This window comes from Triticum dicoccoides, chromosome 6B (genome assembly GCF_002162155.2).
Source record: "Triticum dicoccoides isolate Atlit2015 ecotype Zavitan chromosome 6B, WEW_v2.0, whole genome shotgun sequence".
Classification (NCBI taxonomy): domain Eukaryota; kingdom Viridiplantae; phylum Streptophyta; class Magnoliopsida; order Poales; family Poaceae; genus Triticum; species Triticum dicoccoides.
The window spans coordinates 137038276-137055218 of NC_041391.1; the positions used below are offsets into that span (position 1 = coordinate 137038276).

Genomic DNA, 16943 nt, shown 5'->3' on the forward strand with positions numbered 1-16943 from the left:
ATGCCATGCTTAGCCGCTCTCACTCAAATTGCTAAAGTACATGGAATTGTGCCCCTCCCCATTTGGTGACTATTGACCTATGAACTTTAGTCCCTTCGCAAAAGTAGACCTAACTTTTAGCGAGGGCAAATCATAAATGCTGCACTTCTTGTATAAATTTGAAGGATTTACTTTTTTTCCCTTTAAATATGAATAGAATTTATAATTTTTTTTAAAAAAACTTAACTTGTATATGGATCCTCCCTTGGTACTCAACAAAGAAGAGCATGTCTATCATTAAATAATGGTAGTCGAGATTTTCTTTAGAAAGTGAACTAATGTGTACCTGGTCCTACATGTCCAGCACATGGGTAAAAGGCAAGTTAAGTCAACGGAAGTCCAAGCCAATAGTAATGGCCAATAAGTCATCTATTGGTGGAGGAAATAAAAAACAATGACAAAGGAAAAGATCCATGAATAAAGAAACCCATTTAGGCCAAGGGCTAGCGGTCTAGTCCACATCCACTATGGACCATGCACCACCTACTCATGCTTCTTGTTCCTTCATAGACTAGTGGACCAAGTTCTGGTCTCTGATTCCGAAATTCCTGTACGACTTGAACCGATGTCGAAGAAAAGAAGTTTGAAGTGAACCTTGGAAAGCCTCATATGGACTGGTAGATGACAAGTCCCCTCGACGCTTTTCCTACCACGACATGTTCAAAAGACATCAAAGTTCCAATCTTATTGCTGTACAACAACTTTTGCCATAGGGCAGTCATACCCCCCTACCTCTTTGTTGCGACCATATTACGAGCAATAGCCCTACTTTTTTGTTGTTTTGTCGACAACAGAAATATCTATCTCAAATGTGAACTTGATGTAGCAATGCGGTCTAAACCGTAAGTATGACAATGTACATGTGAGAACACGCCCTTCAGCCCCATTGTAAACCGGGAGCTTGATAAGCTTCTATCATGGGCTCCTCTGGTTCATGAATATCCGCCACATGGATGTGAAGTCTCAAATGACATGTTTCTCCGAGAATGCAGCTGCATATCCATTCTGACTTTCAACGGCACAGACATTTATGGAAGTGCTTGTAATTGCGATGTTTAAACATCTTTATGCTATGTAAATCTTCATCAACGGTCACAAAATTCAGCATGAGCCCTTATGCCTCTGACAGTGGGTCTAGAGGCAGTGTCACAAACACATGAAGACGCCACAAACATGTTGTGATATAAACACATGTCGAGAGCTCATAGCCGGCCACGCATCCATCCAAATAAGGCAGTGTCGATGAGTTTTGGTGCGTCACACTACAGGACTCTTGGGCTAGCTAGCGGCTCCCGTGGATGGAGAAACCTGAGCCCTCCTATTCCCGGCACGGACGGCGGCGATCGAGCGCACGTTGGCATCAAGAAGAGTTCAGAGCCAATTCAGCAACGCAACCAAACATGCTGTAGGGAGACCGAGACCGTGACAGCACGTGGAAAGTTCCACAAGCTTGGTACTGTAATACCACATGTCGGTACTAGTTCTTGTCTGGCACGTGGGCTGCTTGCTCCTCCGTTAGCTCCACTGCCAATAAGGCTGCTGGCTGCAGAGTACACTATGTGGAAGTGGACTGAGGGTTCGTTGAATGTGAGCAGCAAACCATCTAGAAATTCATGCACTTCAACCGGGTCGACTCTGTCTTCTCGCTCCCAGCTCACTGCTCTGCTCCCTCCCTTTCTTCTCCTCGATGTCCATTGCCCCGCACACCATTCTGCGCCCGTTCGGCGTAAACCCGTGCGCCGCCGGCGGCGGCTATCTGAGGCGGCACGCACGGCCGTGCCTCCTCCGTGCGAGCCCCGTCAGTGCACCGGACGGGAATGAGCCGGGCGGTAGCAAGAAGAGTAGGAGGAAGAGGCCGGCGGAGGAGTCGCGGTTGGAGGTTCTTTACGATGACGGGTTCGGGAGCGTCACCATGAAGGACTATTGGGAGGCGGTGAGGGCCATGCCCAAGGACGACGGCGGGCCGCCGCGGTGGTTCTGCCCAGTGGAGTGCGGCCGGCCGGAGGTGGACAGGGCGCCGCTGCTGCTCTTCTTGCCAGGTTGGTTGGTCTCGGAGATACTGCTCAACGATATTGTTCGTTCTTGTAATATTGTTCGTTCTTGTAACCAAAATCGATCGTGTGTCTTTCCTCTGCTGGAAGCCTAATGCTATTTATTTATTTTGTTTTTTGGATCTGAGCTGCAGGAATCGAAGGTGTTGGAATGGAGCTCATTTTGCACCACAAATCTTTGGGCAAGTGAGTATTGTTTTGTTTCTATATCAAAAAAGGACAGTCAACAATTTGGAAAATATTGTCTCTTTATGCTTAAAAAAGTTGTCCATCATGATAGTCATGTGTCATATATTACACTCTCAATTTTTGCTTGTATGAAGTAAACCCATGATAATTGGTGTGTAGACCGGAGTGTCACATCGGTGAGATATTCTATTATATAAAAAAATAAAAAGCAAACCCGTGTTTAAGTTCTAATTTAATTTTTCGTCTTCTTTTTATGCAGAGTATTCGAGGTTTGCTGCTTCCATATACCAGTAAATGACCGTACACCATTTCAAGGTACCGATGGAGAATATTTCATATATTATTAGTACTACATTTGCTTGGCATCTTGCCCTCCAAGTACTTGCCGTCTTTACTTGTTATAGAAAGACCTCAGATGGACAAATCAGGAGACAGTTGTGCCCCATGTGTAGAGCACGTGGAGTGGTGATTGTTTGATTCTTCTCTCACTTATCCTATGAAACATAAAATAAAATTAGAGCATCTACAGCCGGGGCCTCAAACCCTCTTAAATGTTCTGTCAAACAACCCGGTCACTGACCGGTCAAAGATAAGACACTCAGACAAGCGCCTCAAACCGGCCTCAAACGTCCGGACTACTTGACACCACTTATATTCAACTCCAATCTAGGGCGAATATGGGGTTGCCCGGACGAATCCACCACGGTGGATCCGGCCTACGTTCGTCCAACTGACCTCACATATATTGGTCCACATCAGCTCACCAGGCCAAATCCTAGCCACTCCACTCCCCTCTAGTTATATCTGGCCATGGGCCGGGCCGGGCCGGGCTTGGGCCGGGCCTGAAAAAGCCCACGGCAGAAAACTGAGGCCCAGGCCCTCCCAGGCCCTATCATTGGGCCTACTTTTCAAGCCCAAGCCCGACCCATCTGGTAAAAAGCCCTAAAAAGCCCTTAGGGCTTAGGGCCGTGGGCCGGGCCTCTTCCCTAAAATGCCAATATGCCAAGCCCAAGCCCGTCCAGGCCTTACTGGTGGGCTCAAAAGTCAGGCCCAAGCCCGGCCCATGGGCAAGCCCATCGGGCCTAGGCCCTGGATTTTAGGGCCGGGCCTGGGTGGGCCAACAGGGCCGGGCCTGAGATGGCTAGGACTACCTCCAGTCCACTCCGTCCCAAGCTCCCGTCTGATGATCTCCAACTCTGGCATGGTGGGCAGCGGATCTGACTCCGACCAAATCGAATTCATTGACTGGGTGTCATCCCATGCGGGTTGGAGGATGCTATGATCGTTCACATTACCCTCCTCCACTCCTGGGAGGACTGCACCCGACCGAGGGGGGGGGAGGGGCTGCCCGACATCCATTCCATCGGCGCAACGGCCGCTCGGATCCGTTGGGGCTGGATCATCATGTCCGGTAGCCTCCCCATGTCCGGTCCGCCGGAGTATGAGTGCTATAGGACCGGTGTTCCCGCCATGGGAAGGAGGGGGGATAAGGGTAGCCGGCGGTGCGCGCTGTCGTACACGAGGAAGCCATCCGTGTTCGTATCCTCAAGAAGCGACAACGGAGGAACACGTGCGCCCTTGCCCGAGAGCAAAATCGAGCGGTCTGTGGCATGGTCTGACTGCCGCCCAAAGGGGAGAAGGAGGACAACGACTGATCGGACAACGACGACAACGAGCAGATTCGGCTCGATCCATTTTGCGTTTTTGAGCGCTACTTACGCGAGAAAGACGATAAAGGTGTCGGGAAAGGCAAGGGATGCCGTGGATGATCTTATCCATAGCTAATATATAGATAGAACATGCTAATTTTTGGTAGTCCGATGACACGTCCTGATGTAGTAACCAGATGATTTGTGTTGCAATGTTTACGTATGTTGCATGTGTTTTGCACGGATTTGAGATTTGCTAATTGAGATGTGCAGTTATAGAAAGAAAAAATTGAAGTGTAATCAGTCGCTTGGTCCGTGGCGCATCCGCGGGCATTTGAGGAGCCAGATTTGCCTACCATGGCTGTAGAGTAGATGCTCTTATGCATTTCTTATGTTTATTACCATTATAGGAGTATCTTATAAAGATTAGTGACTATGAGGATTCATTGTATGATCACAACTGTTAAAATACTGCTAAATATAATGTCTTTTTTAGCTTACATCACATTTGCAAGCTTGACGCCTGCTTAATTATAATGTGTACAGGTTTATTACAAATTGTGGAAGAATATGTCAAACATGAGAATGCTTTGTCCCCAAGCAGACCAATATATATAATTGGGGATTCTTTTGGTGGATGTCTTGCAATTTCAGTGGCAGCTCACAATCCAGAAATCGACTTGGTTCTTACACTAGTAAATCCAGGTAGGTGATAGGTGAAATGACATTTAGCTGATCCAGATATTTATTTGGTTCTTACACTCCTGGTTTTAGAGTATTATAGTATATAATCTGATTTTTCAGCAACATCATCTGCAAAAGCTTCGTTGCAGGCAGTATTGCCTCTTTTGGAAGTAGTGGCGACCAACCTTCCATTTATACATCCTCACCTTCTCAAATATTCAATGGGTATATTTCTCTTAACTTGTGAATTATGCTTATAGGTAAATTAAATCTCCATACTTGGAGTGCGGTGACAATTTTACTTTGACTACAGATATATCTTCAAAATAATCCGGTATATCATAAAGATGTTGACATATATTTTTCATTGAAAGTGGTTCATTTCAAGATAATATATAATTCATGTTTTGATTATTGTTTTTATTTAGGATAAGGAAGATTTTTTTTATTATAACTTACTGTCAAACTTTGTCAGGAATAAACTATTGCAAAGACCGATTGCAGGTTTCTTTCTGTGAGAACCCAATAAATATAAACGGGCTCAACGCTAGTTATGCTTGTTCTGCTGATCTTTTCCCAACTATTGTATATTGCAGCGTTAGAGCACTTGCACAACCAGCTAATTCTTAAACTAAACATATGATATAAAATAAATATCAAGAATATGAGCTACGTATATGAATCATAATGGTACTGGAACAAACCAGTTTCTATATCTTTAGGCAGAAAAGGTTATTCATCGGCATATGAGACACTTCAATTCTTATTATATTGTTTTTCTAAGGTGAATCTAAGAATTTCTCTTAATTATGTATCTGTGCTCCTCAAACTGCTTTTTCATGTTGCAAAATAGGTAATCCTCTTAATATGGCTATGGTTAGCCTTGAGAATAGTCTTTCTCCACAAGAGACTCTACAAGAATTTTCAAACAAACTCACTTCAATGCTACCTTTAGTTTCCGTAAGTTATCAGTTGTCATTTCTTTTACAATATTTTAATCTTTCCATTAGACATGCACAAATAAGAATTGAAATTTGTATAAATTCTAATTTTATTTATTCGGAGAGACATTTTCTAGCTTTTAACAACATTATTTATCACTTAAGAACACCTAGATGGTCATCCAGTATTATACTTTCTAATGTTCTCACAAGAAAAAATTACTAAGCAGAAGTAGATTATTGTTGTAAAAAAAACACCCGTAGATAGTAATATTGTCCTGTCAGAATTGATGCTTATTATTTCTCAGGAACTAGAAGATATAATACCAATGGGTGCCCTCATGTGGAGACTTAATCTTCTCAAGTCAGGTGCAGACTATGCCAACTCACAACTTCACATGGTACAAGGAGAAGTTCTACTTCTTGCAAGGTATCTCTGTTTAACAATTCCACAAATTTGTAGCTCAGGTGAGGCATAATCTTTAAAAGTTTAATCTCACGCCATAAATGTATTTGGATTTAGTGGGAGTGGGAATCTGCCACCTAGTGGAGAAGCAGACCGACTATTTAAGTCACTGAAAAATTGCAAAGTTCGGTACTTTAGGAACCGGGGCGACAGACTACTCATGGTACAAACTATCATGCTCAATATTTTTCTCTTCAATTAGTTCCCAACATTTCCATGTTTTCACTTACTTGGTTAAGTAGTGTACACTAAGTTTAACTTTGATATTGTCTAATAGAATATTTCTGAATCTCATGGCACTTCGACAGGAGGATGGCTTCAACCTTCTAACTGTCATAAAAGGAGTAAAAATGTACCGCCGTGGTAGACAATGGGACTGTGTGAACGATTTCCTGTCACCCACATTAAGTGAATTCAACAGAACATTTGGTGAAGATTTCAAGTATGTATTATGCATATAAGATCGATTCAACTTTTCACATGCTATCATATAGAGATGAGTAGACTCATCCGTACGAAGCTCAAACTTTTGCAGACTGTTTCATCAGTTATTGAGCCCAGCCATGCTCTCTACAATGAAAAATGGGAAAATTGTCCATGGCCTTGCCGGTGTTCCTGACAAAGGTCCTGTCTTGTTTGTGGGATATCACCAACTCTTGGCCATGGAGTGGGCTGCACTAATCGAAGGGTTCTTAAGGGAGAAAAGAACAGTTATCCGAACAGGGGCCCATCAAGTATTTTTTGCTGGAAATTATGAGACACTACGCCAGGAGTTGTCTCTGTTTGATTTTGTTTCTATGTACGGCGCGGTTCCAGTCAGTCCGATCAATACGTACAAATTGTTTGAGAGAAATGAATTTGTTCTCCTCTATCCAGGCGGTGTGAGAGAAGCTCTACATAGGAAGGTGTGCTTGAACAAGGACAATTTGTTCTAATAAAATTGCTTGTTCGTTCTACATTCTGCTGTGCTTATTTTGTTGTGCCTGGCAGGGCGAAGCATACAAATTGTTTTGGCCAGATCAAACCGAATTTGTAAGAATGGCAGCACGGTTTGGAGTTACCGTCATACCATTTGGTTGTGTGGGAGAAGATGACTTTTTGGAGGTTAGCTTTATGTGCTTTTGTACTTTGAGTCATCTGAAGCAACAAGATTTACATATTGTAGTCATGGTTTTAAATAGCAGATAGCGGGCTGGTAGCTGACTGGGGTCCGCGTAGCGGAATGCGGATAGCGGACGATATTGCGGACGCTATGTCCGTGTAGTGGATTTGTAAAAATACTAGATTATTGTATATATTTTTAGATCATTAACAAAAAGTAATGACATTTAATTTGAGCAATAGCGGATGCTATCTTCGCTATTTGAAACTATGATTGTAGTAAAGTTACATTCCATATTTTTAAGGCATTAAAATGGCTCTTTTCTTATCTCCACCCAATAGAGTCTACTTATGTATTGTTTGTACCTTTTACAGATAGTTGTGGACTACAATGATCAAAAGAACATACCCTATATCAGAGACGAGATAAAGTCATTCAACAGAGATTTAACAAGATTAAGGTTAGGTTTCTATTACACTGTCCATTTTTCCTTCGATAAACAAACAATCAAGTATCTCCTTAGAAAGTTAGTTACCAATCTCAAGCCTTGGTGCCACTTCACCTCCATTATATGAGGAATAAAAACCTTGGTCACCTTCTTTGTGAATTTTGGTTTCAGGGACACTGTGAAAGGAGAGGATGGGAATCAAGTCTTGCATCTGCCTGTTGTTCTGCCAAAATTACCAGGGCGGCTATATTTCCTATTTGGGAAGCCAATCGAGATGAAAGGAATGGACAATGTGTTGACAGATAGGAAGAAGGCAAACCAAGTATATTTTCAAATCGAAACAGAAGTGGAGAATGCAATATCTTACCTAAAGAGGAAGAGAAACGAAGATCCTTACCGGAGTATTGCACGACGTGCGTTGTACCAGGCAACTTGGGGTCCTTCTGCTCAAGTGCCTACTTTCGAACCGTGAAAGATTGGGTTAGGGCTTGTTTGCTTAGGCTAACTGGGCCATGACTTTCATGTTTAATTGTCAGTTGAGCCAACTTCCATGGACTTAGCACGATGAAAGAAACCAAGTTGGGACCAATCTAATGAAGTTACGAGAACCAGAATCATGCCTTTTGGAGAGATCATGGTGATGTGTGTGATATGAAGGTGTGGCAGTACTCACATATCTAATTATTGACTCCGTGCTCACATAGTTCGTATCCCATAGATGTGTCTTTACTAAAGGTTGTGTACCTACACAATTAAGTATCTTAAATAGTAGTGAAAACTCTAGACTGTCTGAGAACGCATTCCCATCATTTGCAGTTCCTCTCTAGTTACTCTGTCATTTAGTCTTAGTATTTATTTGACATTCTAGTTCATACTTAGTTAATTCACTTATTTAGCATACTCCTAGCAACTGATAGAATAGAATATTTTCAAACTACGGCTTGAGTGTGAGCATAGCTACGTACTCCCTCCGTTCCAAAATAGATGACTCAACTTTGTACTAACTTTAGTCAAAGTTAGTACAAAGTTGGGACATCTATTTTGGAATGGAGGGAGTATGTGACAACATAGTTGTGGGGCTGGTAATTGTGCTTCAACTAGTCATGCACACTGATAGGACATCACCTTTCCATCGCTCTCTTATAACGCATGGCCTGAGGATGTAGCTTGGTGATGGTAGACATTATGTACAGAGGCGGATTTAGGCCCCAGGCAACCCGGGCGGCTGCCTGGGGCGTGACGGCGAGTTACTTCGTTGACTGTAGCTACAATACACCACTGTAGCTACAGTGCTCTGAAGGATGCCTGGGTCGGCCTAGGGCCTGACTTTTTTCTGGGTCCGCCACTGATTATGTACACCTATGTCATACTAATTGACTCCTCTTGCTGTTCACACCGCCCAAACCTAGGGTTTGCCTGCTCTGGGTGCCTCCTCAGGACATACATCACATTGAGCATCATCCCCTTCAGCAACCTAATCAAGTGCCTTTGTGACATGAAGCGAACGAATGAGGCTCTGGATGTGCTGCTCCACATGATGCTCGAGTGGCCTGATTACATGTCTGGTGTTCACACAAATTTTTACTTTTCCATTTTTTCAAAGGAAATATATAATTTTTTTATAACACACAAGTATTTCTAAAAAAATATTAATATTTTTCTCAAAACGACCTGAATGCTTTTTAAAAAATTACCCGAACATTAAAAAACACAAAATTGTTTTAATTACATGAACTTTTTATAAAATGCATGAAAACTTTAAATTGCATAACATTTTTATTAAAAGGAATGATCATTTTTAAATTACATAAACGTTTTTTTAATACATGAACACTTTTTGAAATTACATGGGCATTTTTAACGCACGAACATATTTAAAATTATGTGAATATTTTATAAAATATATTAACATTATTTTAATTATCTAATTATGTTTTAAAAAATTATACCACTTTTTGTGTTACATGAACACTTTTAAAATTAAACCTGATTATATCCATGATTTTTTTAAAATGTGTGAATGCATTTTATGAAATTTCATAATACCTTTTTAAATACCTGAATATTTTTTGAAAAATAGCTAAACATTATTAATAAGTAAAGTTTAGTAAAAAAGTAACAGAAAAGGGAAAGAGAAAAGAAGAAGAAATTTGGCCTGCGAGGGATCAGTATACCAGTATACCACTTCGCGCGCGTGCATGCTTTTTACCAGCGGCTAATGGGCCAGCCCAACCTCTACGGTGGCGGGCATATATATAGCAGCCCCCTGTCTTCTCTCTTTACCACAAAAACAAATTAATAAATCAGGGGGATTTAATGGTGGGGAGAAGGACACACGTGAGCCATTCATGTTGCTTCTCCAACTCTTTATCTCTTCCCGCCGCTTCCTTCCATGGAGGGTAGGAAACAATTTCTCCACCACAGTAGCTCGTCGCTGTCCACTGGTAGTCAGCGGCCGCCACCGCGTGGGAGCATCGGAGGGCTGCTCTCGCCGGAGCCGCTCACTGCGTCGGAGCGGGACGCACCACCAGGCCATGTGTGGAAGCGGAATCATCCGTGACCATCCCTCTGCCCGAGTTCGCGGCGGCCGCCGTCTCTGATTCCGGTGTGGTTAATATCGACTGCTCGCCATGTCCATGGTTCCTCACACCATGCTGCGCCCGTTCGGCGTAAACCCGTGCGCCGCGGGTGGCCATCTCAGACGGCATCATGCCCGGCTGTGCCTCCACCGTGCGAGCTCGGTCGATGCGACGACCGTGAATTTGCCGGGCGGTAGCAGCAGCAACAGGAGGAGGAAGAAGCAGGCCGCGGAGGAGTCGCGGCTGGAGGTTCTTTATGACGACGGGTTCGGGAGCGTCACCATGAAGGACTACTGGGAGGCGGTGAGGGCCATGCCCAAGGACGACGGCGGGCCGCCGCGGTGGTTCTGCCCAGTGGAGTGCGGCCGGCCGGAGGTGGACAGGGCGCCGCTGCTGCTTTTCTTGCCAGGTTAGTCGTTCTGGTAAGCAAAATCGATCGTGTGCCTTTCCCCTTTCCCCTTTCCTCTACCTGGAAGCCTGATGCTACCGGTGGAATTGTCTGAACTGCAGGAACCGATGGTGTTGGAATGGAGCTCATTTTGCACCACCAATCTTTGGGCAAGTGAGTATTGATTTCTTTAATGAACGACCATTATTTCTTTTGCAAAAGCCGCTTTATTACTTAAAAGATTTAGAAATATTACTATCAAAACGGTCCGTGCATTGCAATGAGAGAGAAAAAAATCATAATGTTCAATGGTCATGACCATATTTTGCTGCATGACCAAGATACACTACCACTCTCATTTTCGTGAAATCGTGAACAATTTTTGAAAATTATGAACACTTTTTTAAACACATGAATATATCTGCAATCGTGAACATTTTTACAGATTTTCGAACATTTTCCAAAACCATGAAATTTTCTAAATTCATGAACATTTTATACTATTTGCAAACATTTTTATAAAAATGTGCACATTTTTTAAAACATTTTTATTGAAAAGGAACATTTCTAGAATTGACGAGCATTTCTTTTGAAAATTGGTGGAACAATTTTTAAAATTCAGAAACATTTTTTTGATTTAACGAACATTTTTGGAAATGCATGATCATTTTTGAGTCCGTGAAAATTTTATGAATCATTAAACTATTTTGTTAGTCACGAGCAATTTTTGGATTTTAGGATGTTTTTCAATTCATGCACATTTTTTGAATTGGCGAAATTTTGTTCAATTTCATTAACATTTTTTTAAACACAAACTTTTTAGAAACATCATGAACATTTTTTGATGTCCCGAACATATGTTTTCAAAATCACGAGCATTTAAAAAAAATTATGAACATTTTTTGAATCCAAAACTTTTATGAATTATTAAGCATTTTATTTCAAAATTTACATTTTTTAATTTTTTAGAACCTTTTGAAGTCCAAAATTATTTAAAGTAGAAAAATACAAAGACAAAAACGGAAATAGAAAAATAAAAAATAAAGTTTAAAAAACAGGCCGCCGGATATGGGCAGGCACAAATAGGCGCGCTTGTCATCTCCCAGCGCTTGGAGTGCAGTATAGTGGTTCCTACTGGGCCGGCCCAAGCAGGGATTCCCTGTGTGAAATATTATTTTATCATTTATAGATGGCATTGATGGGTAATATTTTGCAACTTTAGGACGGTTTCGGTGACGTACCGTCAAAAGCAATATCACCTTTATTATTAGGGATAGACACCCGGCCTCTGCATAACTAAGATGCACACAACCAAGTCCAAGCTCAAAAAGTAAGAAACAGGGTATTCGAGAAAAAAAAGTAAGAAACAAACGAAATACAAGAAATCATGTAGAGAGACTGCATAACGCCTAAACTGGAGGAGGGTCAATCTTAGGATCATGCTGTCATCCATGTTGGGTAAAAGTATCCCTCGTCGTGTTCTCCAAATATGTACACACCTTCATAAATAGGTCTTGATTTTTCACACGTTGTAGAGACGACTATAAACGGAGCGCACCGGTACACCTGTGGATAACCTGCATAAGAGAAGTGTTTTTATAGTTAAAAACCTTGTCATTTCTACATAATCAAAGCAACCAAATAATGGCAAGCACTCCCACCCCGAGAAGAATTCTAAACATGTGATCTATCCCTTGTAACCAGTTGCCAAAAATGTTAGCAACACTACGTGCAAGAACATATGGTGTTGGAATGGTGCTCACTTTCCACCACAAAGCTTTGGGCAAGTGAGTATAGATTTCTTGTACGGACAACCAATTATACGTGTTTTATCATGTTCTTTTTTGAGAAATACCATATTGTTGTTTACTTAGCTTGACTCACCCATACAAAAGAGTGACTCAAATTAAGGTGCAAATGAACAGTAAATCTGAATTTGGAAAATATTATTGCTTTATGTTAGAAATTTAGCATAAAGTTGCAATGCATAATTCAATTTTGTCATGATAATCATGCGTCGTATCTTGCTTGTATGAAGTAAACCCATGTCCAGGTTCTAATTTAATTTTTTATCTTCTTTTTATGCAGACTATTTGAGGTTTGCTGCTTCCATATACCAGTAAATGACCGTACACCATTTGAAGGTAAGGATAAATGAATAGTTCAGATATTATTATTTTCACTAGCTTGGCATGTCTATGCCCTCACAAGCACTGACCATCATTACTTGCTACAGAATGACCTAAAATGGACAAATCTTAAACAGGAGACAATTGTGTGTCGTATGCATAAAGCACATGGTTGTGGTGATTGTTTGATTCAACTGGACTATCCTATTGAAAAAAAAACATATATGCATGCGTTTCTGTTTGTTTATTATCACTGTATTAATGGTTATGATGATTCACTGTATATAATCATATAGTTGTTACTTCAAACTCCTAAAATTTAATATTTTTTGAGAGCTTTCACCCCAAACCAAGTTTGCAAGCTTGACATCTGCTTAATCATAACTTATACAGGGTTGTTACAAATTGTGGAAGAATATGTCAAATATGAGAGTGCTTTGTCACCAAGCAGACCAATATATATTGTTGGAGATTCTTTTGGTGGATGTCTCGCAATTTCAGTTGCAGCTCGCAATCCAGAAATCGATTTGGTTCTTACACTAGTAAATCCAGGTAGGTGAAACAAATTTACCTATACGTTAATATCTACTGCTATCCTGTGATCCAAATATAGATTTGGCTCTTACAATTAAATTTGATTTTTCAGCAACATCATCAGCAAAAACTTCGTTGCAGGCAGTATTGCCTCTTTTGGAAACGATGCCAAGCAACCTCCCAGTTGTCCAGCCCCACCTTCTCAGATATTTAATTGGTATATTTCTCGTAAACTTGTCAATTATGCCTCTGTAAGTAAACACAGGTCACCATAGTTTAAGTGCGGTGATAATCTTGAACTTTGGCTACATGTATATCTTCAAAATTCAGTAGACCATAACGATTTTTACATATTTTCCCTTGAAGGTGGTTTATTTCAAGATAATATTTATTGCATGTTTTGGTTATTAATTTTCTCCCAGGCAACCTAATTTTAAGTATAACTCATTATAAAAAAATGACAACCTTTTCAAAAATAAAAAAAATACAAAAATAGTGAAAAGATTTAATAGAGGCTTCTTTTCTCCATGAACCTAGTAAATGTAAACGGGCTCAAAGCTAGTTATGTTTGTTCTGCATCTTTACCCAACTATCATGTATAGCAAATTTAGAGCACTCACATGAGTAGTCAATTCGTGAACTAAACATATGGTATACAATAAATGCAAGGGATACGAGTCAGGTATGTGAATTTAATGGTTCCAAAAAATATGTTTCTATATCTTTAGGTAGAAAAATTTATTCATTGGTGTACAGGCAACCTCAATTCTCACTATATTCTTCTTCGGTGTTGAATATAATAATTTCTTTTAATTATATCTACTTCAATGTCTTTGGGAAACCAGTGCTCCTCAAAATGTTTTTGTGCATGGCGAAATAGGTAACCCTCTTAATGGGGCTATGGTTAGTGTTCAGAATGGTCTTTCCCCTCAAGAAACTCTACAAGAGTTTTCAAACAGTCTCGCTTCAATGCTACCTTTAGTTTCAGTAAGTTTTCAGTTTATCACTTGTTTTTAGATTTTTTTAGCAATAGTGCACAAATACGCTCTGAAATTAATGGAAAATCAATATATTTTATTAACTCTAAGAAAAATATTGTGCAGTAGCTTTTAACAACATTATTTTTCACCCAAGAACATCGGGATAGTCATCAATTATACTACTTTCTTATGTTTTTACAAGACAAATAGTAGATCATTGCTTAAAACACACACACACACACACACACACACACACACACACACACACATACAAGTAGATCATAATATTTGTCTTGTCATACTTGATGCTTGGTGTTTATCAGGAACTAGGAGATATAATACAAATGGGCACTCTCGTGTGGAAACTTAAGCTTCTCAAGTCAGGTGCAAACTATGCCAACTCTCAACTTCATGCGGTACAAGCAGAAGTACTACTTCTTGCAAGGTATCTCTATTTAACAGTTTCACACATTTGATAGCTCAGGTGAGGTATAATCTTACAAATTTGATCTCCCACTATAAATATATTTGGATTTAGTGGCATTGCGAATCTGCCGCCAAGTGGAGAAGCAGACCGCCTGTTTAAGACACTGAAAAATTCTAAACTTCGATACTTTAGGAACCGGGGTGATAGACTACTCATGGTACAGACTATCATGATCACATTCTTCTCGTACATTATTTAGAAGCATTTCCACGTTTTGACTTACTCGATTGAGCAGTGTACACTTATTCAACCCGTGGGATTGTGTAATAGAAGAATTCTGAATTTTTTGTGGCACTTCGACAGGAGGATGGCTTCAATTTGCTAACTGTCATTAAAGGAGTAAACATGTACCGTCGTGGTAGACAACGGGACTTCGTGAACGATTTCCTCTCACCTACATTAAGTGAATTCAAGAAAACATTTGGTGAAGATTTCAAGTATGTATTGACTATCTAACACCAATTCAACTTTCGCATACTATTATATAAGGATGATTGGAGTCATAAGTTGGAAGCTCAAAATTTTGCAGACTGTTTAATCAGGTATTGAGCCCAGTTATGCTCTCTACATTGAAAAATGGAAATATTGTTCGTGGCCTTGCCGGTGTTCCTGACAAAGGTCCTGTCTTGTTTGTGGGCTATCACCAACTCTTAGCCATGGAGGTGCCTGCACTAGTTGAAGCGTTCCTGAGAGAGAAAAAAACAATTCTCAGAGCAGCAGCCCATCAAGTATTTTTTGTCGGAAATTATGAGATACTGCGTCAGGAGTTGTCTCTGTTTGATTGGTTCTCTGCGTTCGGCGCGGTTCCAGTCAGTCCAATCAATACGTACAAGATGTTTGAGAGAAATGAATTTGTTCTTCTTTATCCAGGCGGTGTGCGGGAAGCTCTACATAGGAAGGTGTGCTTGAAATTTAAATTTTGTTGTACGAAAAATTGTGTTCTCTATGGTCTGCTATGCTTATTTTGTTGTACGTGGCAGGGTGAGGCATACAAATTGTTTTGGCCAGATCAACCAGAATTTGTAAGAATGGCAGCACGGTTTGGAGTTACCGTCGTACCATTTGGTTGTGTGGGAGAAGATGACTTTGTGGAGGTTAGCTTTATGTGCCTCTGTACAGTGAGTCATCTGAAGCAACATGATCTACATATTATATATATATATAGTAAAAAGTTACTCCCTCTGTTCCAAAATAAGTGACTCAACTTACAAAGTTAGTATAAAGTTGAGTCACACCAAAGTTAGTATAAAGTTGAGTCACTTATTTTGGGACATAGAGAGTATATTCTATATTTTTAAGGCAGCAGAAGTGGTTATGTTGTGTACCTTCCTATTTACATAGCCTACTTATGCATTCTATTGTTCATTTTTATAAAACGTTAGAAAAACTTATGCATTTTTTGTACCTTCTGCAGATAGTTCTGGACTACAATGATCAAAAGAACATACCCTATCTCAAAGACGCGATAAAGTCATTCAATGAAGATTTTAAAGGACTAATAAGGTCGGATTTCTATTATCCTTGTCACTTTTCCTTCAATAAAGAAGCACCCAAAACACTCAGTGTCACCTACGTTATCCAAGGAACAAAAACCTTGGTCACCTACTGTGTGTGTGCTTGGTTGCAGGGACACAGTGAAAGGAGATGATGGGAATCAAGTCTTGCATCTACCCGCTGTTCTCCCAAAGGTACCAGGTCGGCTATACTTCCTCTTCGGCAAGCCAATCGAGATGAAAGGAATGGACAGTGTGCTGACGGATAGGAAGAAGGCAAACGAAGTATATTCCCAAATCGAATCGGAAGTGGAGAATGTAGTGTCTTACCTCAAGATGAAGAGAAACGAAGATCCTTATCGGAGTATTACGCGACGCGCCTTTTACCAGGCAACTCAGGGTCCTTCTATTCAAGTGCCGACTTTTGAGCCGTGAAAGATTGACTCTAGCCTTATTTCCTTTAGGCCCAGTTTGATCATGACTTTCATGTAGGATTGTAAGTTGAGGCAATTTGAGAATTAACTATGAGATCACTTATAGACCTTCAATATTGATTTATTGAAGTGTAGTTACAAGCATGCAGACCACACACGCATACCACCATTGTTGGGGGCGCGCGCGTGTGTGTGACATCCCCGATTCAATCGTACACTAACCATACACGAAAATGTGTACGATCAAGATCAGGGACTCACGGAAAGATATCACAACACAACTCTAGGCACAAATAAAATAATACAAGATTTATATTACAAGCCAGGGGCCTCGAGAGCTCGAATACATA

General features: G+C 40.7%; 2 protein-coding genes across 5 annotated transcripts; both read left to right on the forward strand.

The window, feature by feature from the left end:
* The first annotated feature begins 1591 nt into the window (after nt 1-1591).
* On the forward strand, nt 1592-8378 carry LOC119324416 (acyltransferase-like protein At1g54570, chloroplastic). Of its 2 annotated transcripts, none has more exons than XM_037598206.1 (13): nt 1592-2078; nt 2225-2276; nt 2539-2594; nt 4475-4633; nt 4733-4837; nt 5466-5572; nt 5862-5983; nt 6077-6182; nt 6328-6461; nt 6555-6924; nt 7010-7123; nt 7496-7581; nt 7741-8378. In XM_037598206.1, the coding sequence occupies exons 1-13, from the start codon at nt 1727-1729 to the stop codon at nt 8039-8041; spliced, it is 2064 nt and encodes a 687-aa protein (XP_037454103.1). In that variant the 5' UTR covers nt 1592-1726; the 3' UTR covers nt 8042-8378. The 2 variants fall into 2 exon arrangements, with proteins under 2 accessions (XP_037454103.1, XP_037454104.1); XM_037598207.1 differs by having other exon boundaries at nt 4751-4837.
* A 1495-nt stretch (nt 8379-9873) lies between these two features.
* On the forward strand, nt 9874-16735 carry LOC119323201 (acyltransferase-like protein At1g54570, chloroplastic). Of its 3 annotated transcripts, none has more exons than XM_037596796.1 (13): nt 9874-10557; nt 10659-10710; nt 12625-12680; nt 13059-13217; nt 13312-13416; nt 14080-14186; nt 14503-14624; nt 14718-14823; nt 14970-15103; nt 15196-15565; nt 15647-15784; nt 16081-16169; nt 16294-16735. In XM_037596796.1, the coding sequence occupies exons 1-13, from the start codon at nt 10200-10202 to the stop codon at nt 16592-16594; spliced, it is 2097 nt and encodes a 698-aa protein (XP_037452693.1). In that variant the 5' UTR covers nt 9874-10199; the 3' UTR covers nt 16595-16735. The 3 variants fall into 3 exon arrangements, with proteins under 3 accessions (XP_037452693.1, XP_037452695.1, XP_037452696.1); XM_037596798.1 differs by having other exon boundaries at nt 9879-10557; nt 15647-15760; XM_037596799.1 differs by lacking the exons at nt 9874-10557; nt 10659-10710 and adding an exon at nt 12259-12323.
* The last annotated feature ends 208 nt before the right edge of the window (nt 16736-16943 follow it).